The 13708-nt window shown below is 37.3% G+C and overlaps 1 protein-coding gene across 1 annotated transcript; it reads left to right on the top strand.

Annotated features, from left to right (window-relative positions):
* The first annotated feature begins 7877 nt into the window (after positions 1–7877).
* LOC135211582 (keratin, type I cytoskeletal 14-like) lies at positions 7878–13418 on the top strand. The gene is made up of 2 exons (XM_064244876.1): positions 7878–7999; positions 12782–13418. Exons 1-2 carry the CDS (start codon positions 7955–7957, stop codon positions 13331–13333), a joined length of 597 nt encoding a protein of 198 aa, XP_064100946.1. The 5' UTR covers positions 7878–7954; the 3' UTR covers positions 13334–13418.
* Positions 13419–13708: the final 290 nt, after the last annotated feature.

Genomic DNA, 13708 nt, shown 5'->3' with positions numbered 1-13708 from the left:
CAATACAGGTACAGGTGTAGAGGTTTGAATGTAAATACTTATGCAAACTGTAAATATCAAATTAAAATACACACAAATATACAACGAAAGCATAGAAAAATGGAAACAGTTTTATTTTCGCTGGAATAATAAACGCAAGTTTTATCGGACACAATGATAAACATATTTGCAAACGTTTCCACAAAAATACATTATTTCCAAAGAAAAGAAATCTTTTCAAGTTGAGGTGTTGTCATAATTGTCTTTGTGAAAAGACGAGAATTGAAGACAACATCATATGAAGAATTTATATGCCATCAAAAGTCCTTTACCAATTCTTAGTTTACTGATTGTAATGATTCATTCGTGACAAAATTCTCGTTCATGAAATAGGTTTTTTTTCCCATCCACGTACAATCAGAATGATTGTACGAGGTTTCTTGTTTGATGTGTCACCTTTGCTAACCAGAAGTTGCGTGCGCTCAGACTCACCTGAATGTATGATGGACTTCTCAGAGGTATTCCCACATTATCAAAATTCTGATGGGATGTCTGTACCAGGATTCGCCATAATCTTCAACATTATCATTCTAGGAACAGATGACCCTGGGCTATCAGAGATGGTTTTGGTAACGTAACTAAGACCGAAAAAAAAAAACAAAAAAAAAACCCAGGTGAATACCGATCGATGAGGGCAATAACTAGACAATGCATTACTACCCTGATACTCTTCCCTTTGCATTATAATACATTTCTCTCTATTTATTGATTTATCATCGTTTTTGGTAAGTGAAGTCTCATCTTTCTGTTTTTTCTTTTACCTCTTAATTCTTCCTAATGAATACCATATTCTTTGGAAATTTGAATTTCAAGTCAATGGTCCCTGCTGGTTTGTTTCATATGAATAGGGATCATCTTCTGAATAATAATAATAATAATAATAATAATAATAATAATAATAATAATAATAATAATAATAATAATAATAATAATAATAATAATATCGCACACCATACATTTCTTCTTATACGTTCTCGATGACCTCTCACTGGGTACGTCGTTGCTAAGTATAACTATAAACGCAAGAACAGCCTCCAGGTTTCTGTTCAAGAATGTGTTGATGCCATCACGTATGAAATAAGGAGTTTGGGAATTAACTGAATATCGATACGACTTTTAAGCACAATGCATGATTTGTCTTGGCTTTCTTTCACCTTGTAAAAAACTGTTTATTCTCTCTCTCTCTCTCTCTCTCTCTCTCTCTCTCTCTCTCTCAATATATATATATATATAATATATATATATATATAGATATATATATACATATATATATATATATATATATATATACACATATATATATATATAATTAGCTGAATTTCGATGCGACTTTAAAGCACAATGCATAATTTGTCTTGGCTCTCTTTCACCTTGTAAACAACTGTTTATCTATCTACCTATCTATCTATCTGTCTATCTATCTATCTGTCTATCTATCTATCTATACATATATATATATATATATATATATATATATATATATATATATATATATATATATATATATGTGTGTGTGTATATGTGTGTGTATATCTTGAACTTTTTTGTGTAAATGTACGAAGCAGATAACGTTGCAGAATTCTTACAGCACAGGGAGTTCGTTCATAACCTAACAGTTAAAATATGAAGGCGTCAATGACCATTCATTTTTTTCCTATAGCCACTCCCTGTTATGGATAAGGGTATGATAAGGTAACCGACCTGTTAATGTCTTTCATTTCCTGTCGTTATCGTCTGTTTCCTTTATTTTCATATTTCTTCTTAACCTTTCATTCCCCAATTTCCATACTTATAATTTCAGGATGACGTCTCTTTTTTTTTTTTGTTTTTTTTTTTTGGTGTTTTTCTTTCTTCTCCTTCCCAGTTGTCTGTGAAATGAAACTTTAATAAATGCAAAACCAGCTCACATCCGGCTAAACCGGTGGTGTCGAAGGGCCTTCTGGCTGACCGCCAAATTACTGGCTTGGGCAGAAGGAACAGCCGGCATGGCGCCGTCTGGAATAATGACGACGCATCAGGAAGTAATTGAATACGGAGTTTTTTTTTTACTGAGCCTCACTTGACATTTAAGGACCCTGGCTTCTAGTGTTTCGGTATATACATCCATATCTGTATTTATAGCTAGAGAGAGAGCGAGAGAGAGAGAGAGAGAGAGAGAGAGAGAGAGATCTTCACCTCTTTCAAGGTTGCTATTGGAGCTGCGGCTGCTGGTTTATTTGTACCTTCATTTTCTTCCACTTATCTTTTCTTCTTCCTTTTTTTATTTTTATATAATTATAACATTAATAATCATTATTTTTTTTCTCAATACTATTACTGTTATTACCAGTACTATGATTACTATCTTTTATATTACTTCAGCAATTGTGTGGATATTGCCGTTTATTCATTTTTTTATCATGTTATCTCATGTATTTAGATTGTGTATGTTCCTGTCTGTACTTTGTATATTCCATTTTATTGTCACCCTTCAGCTGACAATTAAAAGAATTATTATTATTATTATTATTATTATTAGGAAGGAGGCCTTCTCTGAGGGCAGTAGCATTGAATACAATAGCTGTTTCAACGGCATTTAATTTATATAGAATCTTCTCAATTCTTCTTATTATCTTTTTCTCGTCAGCATGTAGCTGGTGTATTAAGTTTCCTAAGGACATGTAAAGATTTTCATTTGTCTTAGGTTTTTTCCTCTAACGTGTCGACAGCGCACAGGCAGTCATCTATGAGAGTTTACAGTACAGTGAATTAAGATACGTTTTACAAGTATTTATAGCATGCAAGGTCGTGTACAATCGGTGGGCGGGTCGGTGGGAACGGATTTTAATTGGTCGTTGGATGGTAACGAAATCTCCCCCTGAGGCGTTCAGACCTACGTAGTTTGGACGGGGTTATTAGCGTCGGTTGGGTGTTGGTTGGGGTTGATATATCTTCCGCTCGTTCTCTCCTGCTTTCTCTCTCTACTTCTTCCGCTCTTTCTCTCTCTCTTGCTCTCTCTCTCTTTCTCTTTCTGCAAGTTCTCTCTCTCTCTCTCTCTCTCTCTCTCGTTCGCTCCTTCTCACGCTCTCTCTTTCTCTCTCTCCCTGCTCCTCTCTCTCTCTCTCTCTCTCTCTGTTTGCTCTCTCTCTCTCTCTCTCTCTCTCTCTCTCTCTCTCTCTGTCTCTCCCCCCTCGATCTCTCTCTCTCTCTCTCTCTCTCTCTCTCCCCCCTCGATCTCTCCTCTCTCTCTCGTGGCGGTATACGTAGTCGGTTGGTTTCTTGCGCCATTTCTTCTTATGATGGTGGGAAGAAACTCTGTTTCTTTTACCGTGTTGATAGTCGGTTTTTTCTCTAATATGCGTAATGCTTCAAGATAACGTAGGCGTTTTCGGTCCGGTGCATGGTCAATAATTTCTATGTTCTTTATAAGCTCAGCTCTTTCTGGTCTCCTGTTATGTTTTTCTCTATAGTGAATGAAAATGGCCCCTTCTTACACTGTACTGTAAACTCTCATAGATGACTGCCTGTGCGCTGTCGACACGTTAGAGGAATAAACTTAAGACAAATGAAAATCTTTACATGTCCTTAGGAAACTTAATACACCAGCTACATGCTGACGAGAAAAAGATAATAAGAAGAATTGAGAAGATTCTATATAAATTAAATGCCGTTGAAACAGCTATTGTATTATTATTATTATTATCATTATTATTATTATTATTATCATTATTATTATTATTATTATATTTACTTCTAATAACGACGTTTATCATAAGAAGCTCTCCACAAGCAATTACGACGCATCTCATTTATTGCTAGTAGGAAAATCCCCCCCTCCCCCGACAGAAAGAAAAATAAACAACCAACAAATAAATAAATAGATAAATAAAGACCACTAATTTCTTAAGACATCCTGTCACACATCCCGAAGGAATTCAGGTCATTCGATGCACCTGGAGTCACTGAAATTGATCATAATTCAGTCATTACAGCATAAATGTGTGGAGATATTTGGAAGTCATCACTACATCAGTTATAAAGCAGCAATTTGATAGCATATAATTATTTGTAACTAAGTCTGATACTCGAGTTTAAGTGAATGAATACCGGTTCCAAAATTGTAGAGTAGTTCAAAGATATGTGAGTCAAAGATCGTGTTACTAGTAGTCATTCGCTCACTCGGGGAGTAAGCCTACAAACTGAAAAATCTGTTTCGCATTGAGTTAAAGATACAGGAATTTAAGGATATAATATTTATGATTTATTTATTAGAATCAAAATGTAAAAAAATAAATAATGTGCATGTTAAACAGTACAGAACAGTTCTTTCTAATAAAATATAGCGTACGTATCTCATTTTTCGTTGGTGAAAAAACGCTCTCGTTGATCGTAGATCAAAGCTCACGCCAAGAGTAAGCTGCAGGTCGGTTCATGCTTTGTTTATTTGTTCTTTTTATGAAAAATAATCATATCATTGTGGAGAAATGTCATTTTAACTTGCACAGAATATCCATATCTGTATTTGCATATGGAGTTCATAGGTTTGAAAAGCACCTTCGGACCCAAATACTAATAATTTCCTATGCTTTATTTAACAACTTTTCCCTTTATGCTGAATTGCGGGATTTTGCCCTTCCTAAAATATCAAAGTTCATCAAATAACGTAAAGTGGCTCCATTTATTAAGAGAGACAGAGAAAAAGAGTAAGAACCCTACAACAGCTCTAAAGGTATCTGGCTTAAAATGGATATTTTCAAAATATTATCAGTTTTATCCATAGAAATAAGTAGTCCTCTTCACGTCACGCAACTGATTAAGAGGTGATGACTGATCTCCACGGGAGGAGTAGGAGAGAAATGCAGAGGTTCTCTTTCAGTCTAACGGAACAGAGACCGGGGTAGAATATGAGAGAGAGAGAGAGAGAGAGAGAGAGAGAGAGAGAGAGAGAAAAGGCATAGTTACCTTGTGTTGGAGAGCAAGATGGTGCTGAATAGCAAGGGGCAATATTGTTGATTAAATTGCCTTCGATAGGTAAGGACAATAAGAGTCGTACTACAAAGCAAACGAACGTCTGAGCTCAAAGTAAGACTCCAATCTTTTTATTAGCATATTTGACCGTTTTTTATGAGATGATTGGAAAGCAACGTCAACACCCTGATTGCTGACGTGGAGAGAAGCAATTCAAGACGTTAAATTGTTTGGCAGAGAGAGAGAGAGAGAGAGAGAGAGAGAGAGAGAGAGAGAGAGAGATAGAGAGGTGGGGTGGAATGGAAGAAGATGGGTTCGCCCTTTAACCAACCGTTACAAAATTGAGAACTCACCATCGCAATGAATGTATAGAAAATCCGTAGTATACAATTAACAATATAAAAGCTTCTGAAAACTAAATTACTAACTTTGAAATCCTCGTAAGGCTGTTCGTCATTCGTAACTAGGAAAAACATCGTCTTCGAAATCATTGGCTCACGCGTAAAACCCAGAACGGGAGCATTAGTACTGAGGGATGTAGAGAGCGACCTTGGTTTGTCTTTATTTATTAATTCCTTTGTTTTTTTCTTGTGTGTGTGCTTTTTTTTGTGAAGGGCAGGAGGTTCCGGGTTGGTAAACGACTGCTGCTACCGTTAACTAACCAAGTTTGTGATCTAAGACTGGTTTTTACACCAAGCGAATCGAATCGATTCATTCATAAGGAATCAATACGAATCATGATTCGTCTTGATTCGCCACATTCATTTCAACCTTGATGAAATTCTCATGCGTCATCCTCACTTTGGTGGATACTGGACATGCATTACCTTTCATTAAATTGACTTGTGATATTAACTAAAGATAGGTATAACCTACCTATAATGCCATTAAAACATTTGTAATATAGTTAGACTTCAAATATAATGTGCTAAATTACCCAAAAGACCATAGTATTGAATTAGGCAATAGGCCTACATTTTATTTTTGTTTTTATTTTACATTTTATTTTATATACCATATAAATTCTTTTGGTATGCCCTATTTATCATATAGAGGTAAACAATATTATTGTTACTATGTACATACTCAAATGTCTGACGCCAATGTGCGCAAATAAATTGATTAAAACAAAACAAAACTCATTTCAACGCAGCCGTTTACACACCAAGCGAATCGGCATGATTTGAATTGACTCGATTCGCTTTGTGTAAACGCAGCCTAAGGCTGAATTTAGGCTTCCAAGCAGTGTTACCTTTGTCGTCATGATGTAAGTTTGTGGGTGAGGCATGTGTTCAAAATAGATATTTCCATAAATAGCTGGAATGAGTTTTGCTTTGAAATATCAGCATGACATCATCACTATCCATAATATAAATGGTCCCAAATGTTTAAGCTATATGCTTCGAGGAAGGACATTTTGCTGTCAGGTAAAAATATATAATCAAATAAATACGAATAATGTTGAATGTGTTGAAGAACACAGTCCATTGCTACAGATCCTGGACGACTTGTGCCATACAGCGATGGGCAAATCCCTTAGAGATTTCTTAAATTCCACATTGTCGCTGCAATGAAGGATTAAGTAGGCTCGCATCTAATACTGCAATCAAGATCATTCTTCATTCAGCCAATTTACAAGTACACGGAATCACCGAAAATGAAGGGAAACTTTCAAAATTTGGCGTAATGCATTTTCTTCTATTCAAGGTTGCTCGATTATGTCAAGTTCACAGGAAAATGGGGGTAACAGCCACAGGAATCTAGATTAATCTGACCGTTTGTGCACTTGTAAAATTTGAGTTTTCTAACATTTATAATGCTTATCAGATATCTCATCTATATTACTCTGTCATTATTTTTCCTATAATTTGTCGTACTTGATTAAATTTCCACCAATAAATATACACTGATCAAATTCAAGCTTTTTTGCTATTGTTCCTCTTTTTCCCTTTTTAAGATTATTGTAATAAATAGACTCGCCATTCTAATCATTCCACAGGAAAGCCAGAATATTTTGCGTAGTTCTGACTGCAAAAAAAAAAAAAAAAAAAAAAAAAAAAAAAAAAAAATGATAAAAATGATCTTAATCGGCAATTATGCTAATTTAAGGATTCATCATCTATGGCCGGGGAGATCGGGAATATGAGAACAACAAAGTAATCCTCATTGCGCTTGCAGAGAGTCTCGCTGAATTTATTTATTTATTTATATATGTATGTATTTATTTATTTAATAATTTATTCGAAACAAACACTACCCTTACCCATTCTCTAAGAAATGGGACCACTCTAACCCTGCCATCTGTCGGCCGTTTGTTTCAACCTCTATTAAGGCAAAGATATTTAAAACACTCTCTCTCCACTCCCACTTCCTTTAACTTCTGGAGTCAAGCTCCGAAGAACCTCTTTGGTTTCATCTGTTGATATATTAAAGACACCTCACAAGTCAGGCCGAAGACTCATTGAGGAAAATTTGTGTCGCATAAATTTAATAAAGCTGTTCTTCGTTTGGATGTTCGTGGTGGAGCAATGGATTGCCAAAGGCCTTTTATTTTATAGAGACTGGGAACTGGCTGCAGATACTCGTTGATTCATAGGAGGCTGATATGTCTCCTGTTTAACATTACGTAAAAATATTATAAATATACTATGGACGGGATGGCACCCACCTCGCCAACAGCACCCGGTTCAGTTTTGCCCACATCTGCTGGAGGACATTTCGCAGGACCTAAGATAGAATCTGAAAGAGACGAAAACCTGTACAAAGTAAACCTATCAAGATGATTATATCCCGGCGTAGAGAATATGAAGCAGAAACGCCCTACTGCCGTTGCAGTGGGACTGTTTCCAACCTTCCCACTGCTATGGGTAGAGAAGAAGAAGGAGAAGAAGAAGTAGAAGAAAAGGAAGGGTCATAAAAACCGGAATATGGACTCCTGTATGGTATATAAAGGGACCAGCGTCTCAAGATGGCAACTCACTCCTCCACGAGCGCTGCTCAGGACAACATGAAGGTTTGTAGTACATTTTTCGCTTGCTTCTTTTCGCATGAACTGTCAGATACTCGGAATCTATTTTGGTCGGTGATGAGTATTTATTTTTTGAATGGTCTTGAGCCTAATGTTGATATAAAGGTCATTAGATGTGGTTCGAAATGAGTGAAAAACCAGGAGAATAAAATTGGCATTCATTAGTTTTTCCTGGAAGTTTTACGAAGCTATATTTGGAGCATCCTTACTCGTCTTGCGTTTCGAGAATACTTTGAAGCTCACGTGGATTACGAGAGTAAATTTTAAATTTTCTTTTGTGTGTCCTGCTAATCTGGAATAAATGACGTGTAGTTATTTCTCCCGTTTCTCATTAACGAAAGTCTTTGGCGAATTTTGTTTTGCTTTTTAGGGATGAAATATGTTTGTTCTGAATGAAGGACTTGCATTCCTCTGCTAAGCTCACTGATTATTTTTTTCCGGCTTCATTTCAAATTCATATTCGAAGAAATGCTTCTAAGTTCATCAGTAGAAGGTCGTACAACAGCTACATATAAAACAGCAATAAATGGAATCCAACCAGCGGGTAAAACGACTGTTATTTTGGGCCATTAAAAAACGCTACTTCTCCTTTGTAAGAATTGGTTCAGTCAGAGAGTTATCTGATTGCTTACAGCACCGAGATTCTCGAATAAATAGCGAGGTTAGGTTACTCTCGATAGGTTGTTAGATGTGACGTTTAATCACACTTTTTTCTTTTATAGTAATAATACCGGTTTGTGAAGTTATTCAGAAAATCTGTCTGATTTCAAATAGAAGCCTGAAATATCTAAGTGAGCACTATTCGCAAAATCGACTTTGTCGTCCTTAGGCGACGCAAATGTCTTATCCATTGGTTCCAGTTTCTTGTAAGTTTTGTGAATAATTGTTGGCGTCATCAAGTGTTAAGGGTCATAAGACTTTGTAAAGTTCCAGTATTCTGACAAAAATTTCTGTCCTATTTCGTCACCGCTTTATCGTTGGGGTTCTTACGATTTTACAGAATGTTTCCTTAAAATTCCCGACAATGTTTGAAAGTCAATACACTCCGTCTTCCCATGTGTCAAGCCGTATTTGGGTTTGGTGTAAATAATGATTTATTTGGAAAGGACTTCGCAAACGTAGTGGACTAATTCAACCCCTTAAAAACTCCAGATGATGATGCACTTTTCTCATGAGCGATTCCTCTTGGCCCATGTACTGCATCTTCATCTAGAAATGATTATCTTTTATTTCCCCCGCTCATTAACTCCCTTCACGTCAGTAACAAGAATTGAATAACTGTTTTGAAAATTGGTTTTTAACTTCATTCCACCTCGTAATCGAAGGTTTGCGAAAAACTGCGCGTTTCGTGTGGAAAATTTAAATTAAAAATTCAAGCGTCAGTCGACGTTGCGCTTCCTAAACCTCTTGCTCTTTGGAACTATTAAGATATAAGTCCCTTAAATACTGGTTAAAACTTTTATTGTGGCTTTTGATAGGCGATGTTTACACAGCACACATAAAGAACATTTTCTATTGCTCTGTCTCATCCGCATTAACTTTGACAGAATAATAATAATAATAATAATAATAATAATAATAATAATAATAATAATAATAATAATAATAATAATAATAATAATAATAATAATAATAATAATAATCTGATGTTCATGGACGACATCAAGCTGTATGGTAAGAGCATCAAGGAAATAGATACCCTAATCCAGACTGTAAGGATTGTATCTGGGGACATCAGGATGGAGTTTGGAATAGAAAAATGCGCCTTAGTCAACATACAAAAAGGCAAAGTAACGAGAACTGAAGGGATAAAGCTACCAGATGGGAGCAACATCAAACACATAGATGAGACAGGATACAAATACCTGGGAATAATGGAAGGAGGAGATATAAAACACCAAGAGATGAAGGACACGATCAGGAAAGAATATATGCAGAGACTCAAGGCGATACTCAAGTCAAAACTCAACGCCGGAAATATGATAAAAGCCATAAACACATGGGCAGTGCCAGTAATCAGATACAGCGCAGGAATAGTGGAATGGACGAAGGCAGAACTCCGCACCATAGATCAGAAAACCAGGAAACATATGACAATACACAAAGCACTACACCCAAGAGCAAATACGGACAGACTATACATAACACGAAAGGAAGGAGGGAGAGGACTACTAAGTATAGAGGACTGCGTCAACATCGAAAACAGAGCACTGGGGCAATATCTGAAAACCAGTGAAGACGAGTGGCTAAAGAGTGCATGGGAAGAAGGACTAATAAAAGCAGACGAAGACCCAGAAATATACAGAGACAGGAGAAAGACAGAAAGAACAGAGGGACTGGCACAACAAACCAATGCACGGACAATACTGGAGCAGACTAAAGAACTAGCCAGCGATGACAATTGGCAAATGGCTACAGAGGGGAGAGCTAAAGAAGGAAACTGAAGGAATGATAACAGCGGCACAAGATCAGGCCCTAAGAACCAGATATGTTCAAAGTACGATAGACGGAAATAACATCTCTCCCATATGCAGGAAGTGCAATACGAAAAGTGAAACCATAAACCACATAGCAAGTGAATGCCCGGCACTTGCACAGAACCAGTACAAAAAGAGGCATGATTCAGTAGCAAAAGCCCTCCACTGGAGCCTGTGCAAGAAACATCAGCTACCTTGCAGTAATAAGTGGTACGAGCACCAACCTGAAGGAGTGATAGAAAACGATCAGGCAAAGATCCTCTGGGACTATGGTATCAGAACGGATAGGTCAAGAAGAAAGTATCACTCATTGATGTCGCAATACCATGGGACACCAGAGTTGAAGAGAAAGAGAGGGAAAAATTGGATAAGTATCAAGATCTGAAAAATAGAAATAAGAAGGATATGGGATATGCCAGTGGAAATCGTACCCATAATCATAGGAGCACTAGGCACGATCCCAAGATCCCTGAAAAGGAATCTAGAAAAATTAGAGGCTGAAGTAGCTCCAGGACTCATGCAGAATGAGTGTGATCCTAGAAACGGCACACATAGTAAGAAGAGTGATGGACTCCTAAGGAGCAGGATGCAACCCGGAACCCCACACTATAAATACCACCCAGTCGAAATGGAGGACTGTGATAGAGCAAAAAAAAAAAAAAAAAAAAAAAAAAAAAATAAATATAATAATAATAATAATAATCTTAATGATGAGACCTTCCAGTAATATAACTTTTATGGATCATAAAAATTTCCTGAATCTTACTTTTCTGGAAGGAGCATACAATCAAAACAATGATAATAGTTCAAAAAAAGACGGATTACTGGAAAGCGAAGTTTTATATTAGATCTGCGAAAATGTTAACACACAAATGTTGTGTGTTTTAAACGATCAACACACATTATTATATTACACATTATTATTTTTTTTTTTTTCTCTATCACAGTCCTCCAATTCGACCTGGGTGGGTATTTATAGTGTGGGGTTCCGGGTTGCATCCTGCCTCCTTAGGAGTCCATCACTTTTCTTACTATGTGTGCCGTTTCTAGGATCACACTCTTCTGCATGAGACCTGGAGCTACTTCAGCCTCTAGTTTTTCTAGATTCCTTTTCAGGGATCTTGGGATCGTGCCTAGTGCTCCTATGATTATGGGTACGATTTCCACTGGCATATCCCATATCCTTCTTATTTCTATTTTCAGATCTTGATACTTATCAATTTTTTCCCTCTCTTTCTCTTCAACTCTGGTGTCCCATGGTATTGCGACATCAATGAGTGATACTTCTTCTTGACTTTGTCAGTCAACGTCACGTCTGGTCTATTTGCACGTATCACCCTATCCGTTCTGATACCATAGTCCCAGAGGATCTTTGCCTGATCGTTTTCTATCACTCCCTCAGGTTGGTGCGTCGTACCACTTATTACTGCAAGGTAGCTGATGTTTCTTGCACAGGCTCCAGTGGAGGGCTTTTGCCACTGAATCATGCCTCTTTTTGTACTGGTTCTGTGCAAGTGCCGGGCATTCACTTGCTATGTGGTTTATGGTTTCATTTTTCGTATTGCACTTCCTACATATGGGAGAGATGTTTTATTTCCGTCTATCGTACTTTGAACATATCTGGTTCTTAGGGCCTGATCTTGTGCCGCTGTTATCATTCCTTCAGTTCCTTCTTTAGCTCTCCCCTCTGTAGCCATTGCCAATTGTCATCGCTGGCTAGTTCTTTAGTCTGTCTCATGTATTGTCCGTGCATTGGTTTGTTGTGCCAGTCCTGTGTTCTTTCTATCTTTCTCCTGTCTCTGGTATATTTCTGGGTCTTCGCCTACTTTATTAGTCCTTCTTCCCATGCACTCTTTAGCCACTCGTCTTCACTGGTTTTCAGATATTGCCCCAGTGCTCTGTTTTCAATGTTGACGCAGTCCTCTATACTTAGTAGTCCTCTCCCTCCTTCCTTTCGTGTTATGTATAGTCTGTCCGTATTGCTTGGGCTGTTTAGTGCTTTTGTGTATTGGTCATTTGTTTCCTGGTTTTCTGATCTATGCTATTATTATTATTATTATTGTTTTATTATTATTATTAATTATTATTATTATTAGAAAATCGTCATAGTAGCACGAGTCTCCAAATGGAGAAACAAATCCGCAATTATGTAAATGTACAGATATTTAATCTAAAACTTTAAGGATAGCTTTCGGGAATCTGTTTCTCCATTATTATTATTATTATTATTATTATTATTATTATTATTATTATTATTATTATTATTATTATTATTATTACATCTTTCCAGGGAATGCAGGTATTACTACTCAGCTGCCTGACAGCCGTCGCCCTTGGGCAAAGAACTGCAAACACCGGCAACAACGCCAACAGCAACACGCGCTTATTCGGTGGAGGAGGACTTCTCGGTGGCCTCGTGGCCGGAGCCAACCAAGCCCTCGGAGGCGCCTTGAACCCAGGCTTCGGAGGAGGCTTCAACCAGGGCTTCGGAGGGGGTTTCAATCAAGGCTTCGGAGGTGGAATTAACCCTGGATTTGGAGGAGGTTTCGGTGGCCTCTCCCAGACCTGCAGACGTTGGTGCCGAACTCCCGAGGGACAGGCATACTGCTGTGAGAGCAACAATGAGCCTGACACCCTTCCCTTCGTAAAGCCGGGTGTATGCCCTCCCGTTCGCCCTCAGTGCCCACCCGTCAGGAACTTCGCCCCTCCACAGACATGCTCCAACGACAGCAAGTGCGGAGGCGTCGACAAGTGCTGCTACGACAGGTGTCTTGAGGAGCACGTGTGCAAACCCCCTGTTGGGTCTGGTGGTTTCGATGGATTCGGAGGTTTTGGTCGCTAAAAAGATTTTTTTTTTCATAATTGTGAATAATCTCTAATGTCTCGATTTTTCTTCTTTTTTTCTAAATAAATATTTTCTAACTTTATCCATGAATTTTTATTTACCAGCTTTTTTTTTCTTCCTAAGGTTTTACACATTATGCGACACAAAAGTTCAAGTTCCTGTACCATATTTATAAATGTAGTTATTACACAGGTAACTTTAACAAACTGACTGCGACTTTTTTATTTACATCTTGTCATCATAATACCTTCATAAGTTAAATACACAAATTTGTAATGTTCTTTGACAGAGATAATCTGATCATTATATACAAATATCTGAGAAACCCACGAGATAAAAGAAATATTTTTGAAAAATATTGATATAAAAACA

Source organism: Macrobrachium nipponense, chromosome 4, assembly GCF_015104395.2.
Source record: "Macrobrachium nipponense isolate FS-2020 chromosome 4, ASM1510439v2, whole genome shotgun sequence".
Taxonomy (NCBI): Eukaryota; Metazoa; Arthropoda; class Malacostraca; order Decapoda; family Palaemonidae; genus Macrobrachium; species Macrobrachium nipponense.
The sequence above is the reverse complement of the archived record's forward strand: the minus strand, read 5'-3'. Positions and strand labels throughout refer to the sequence as shown.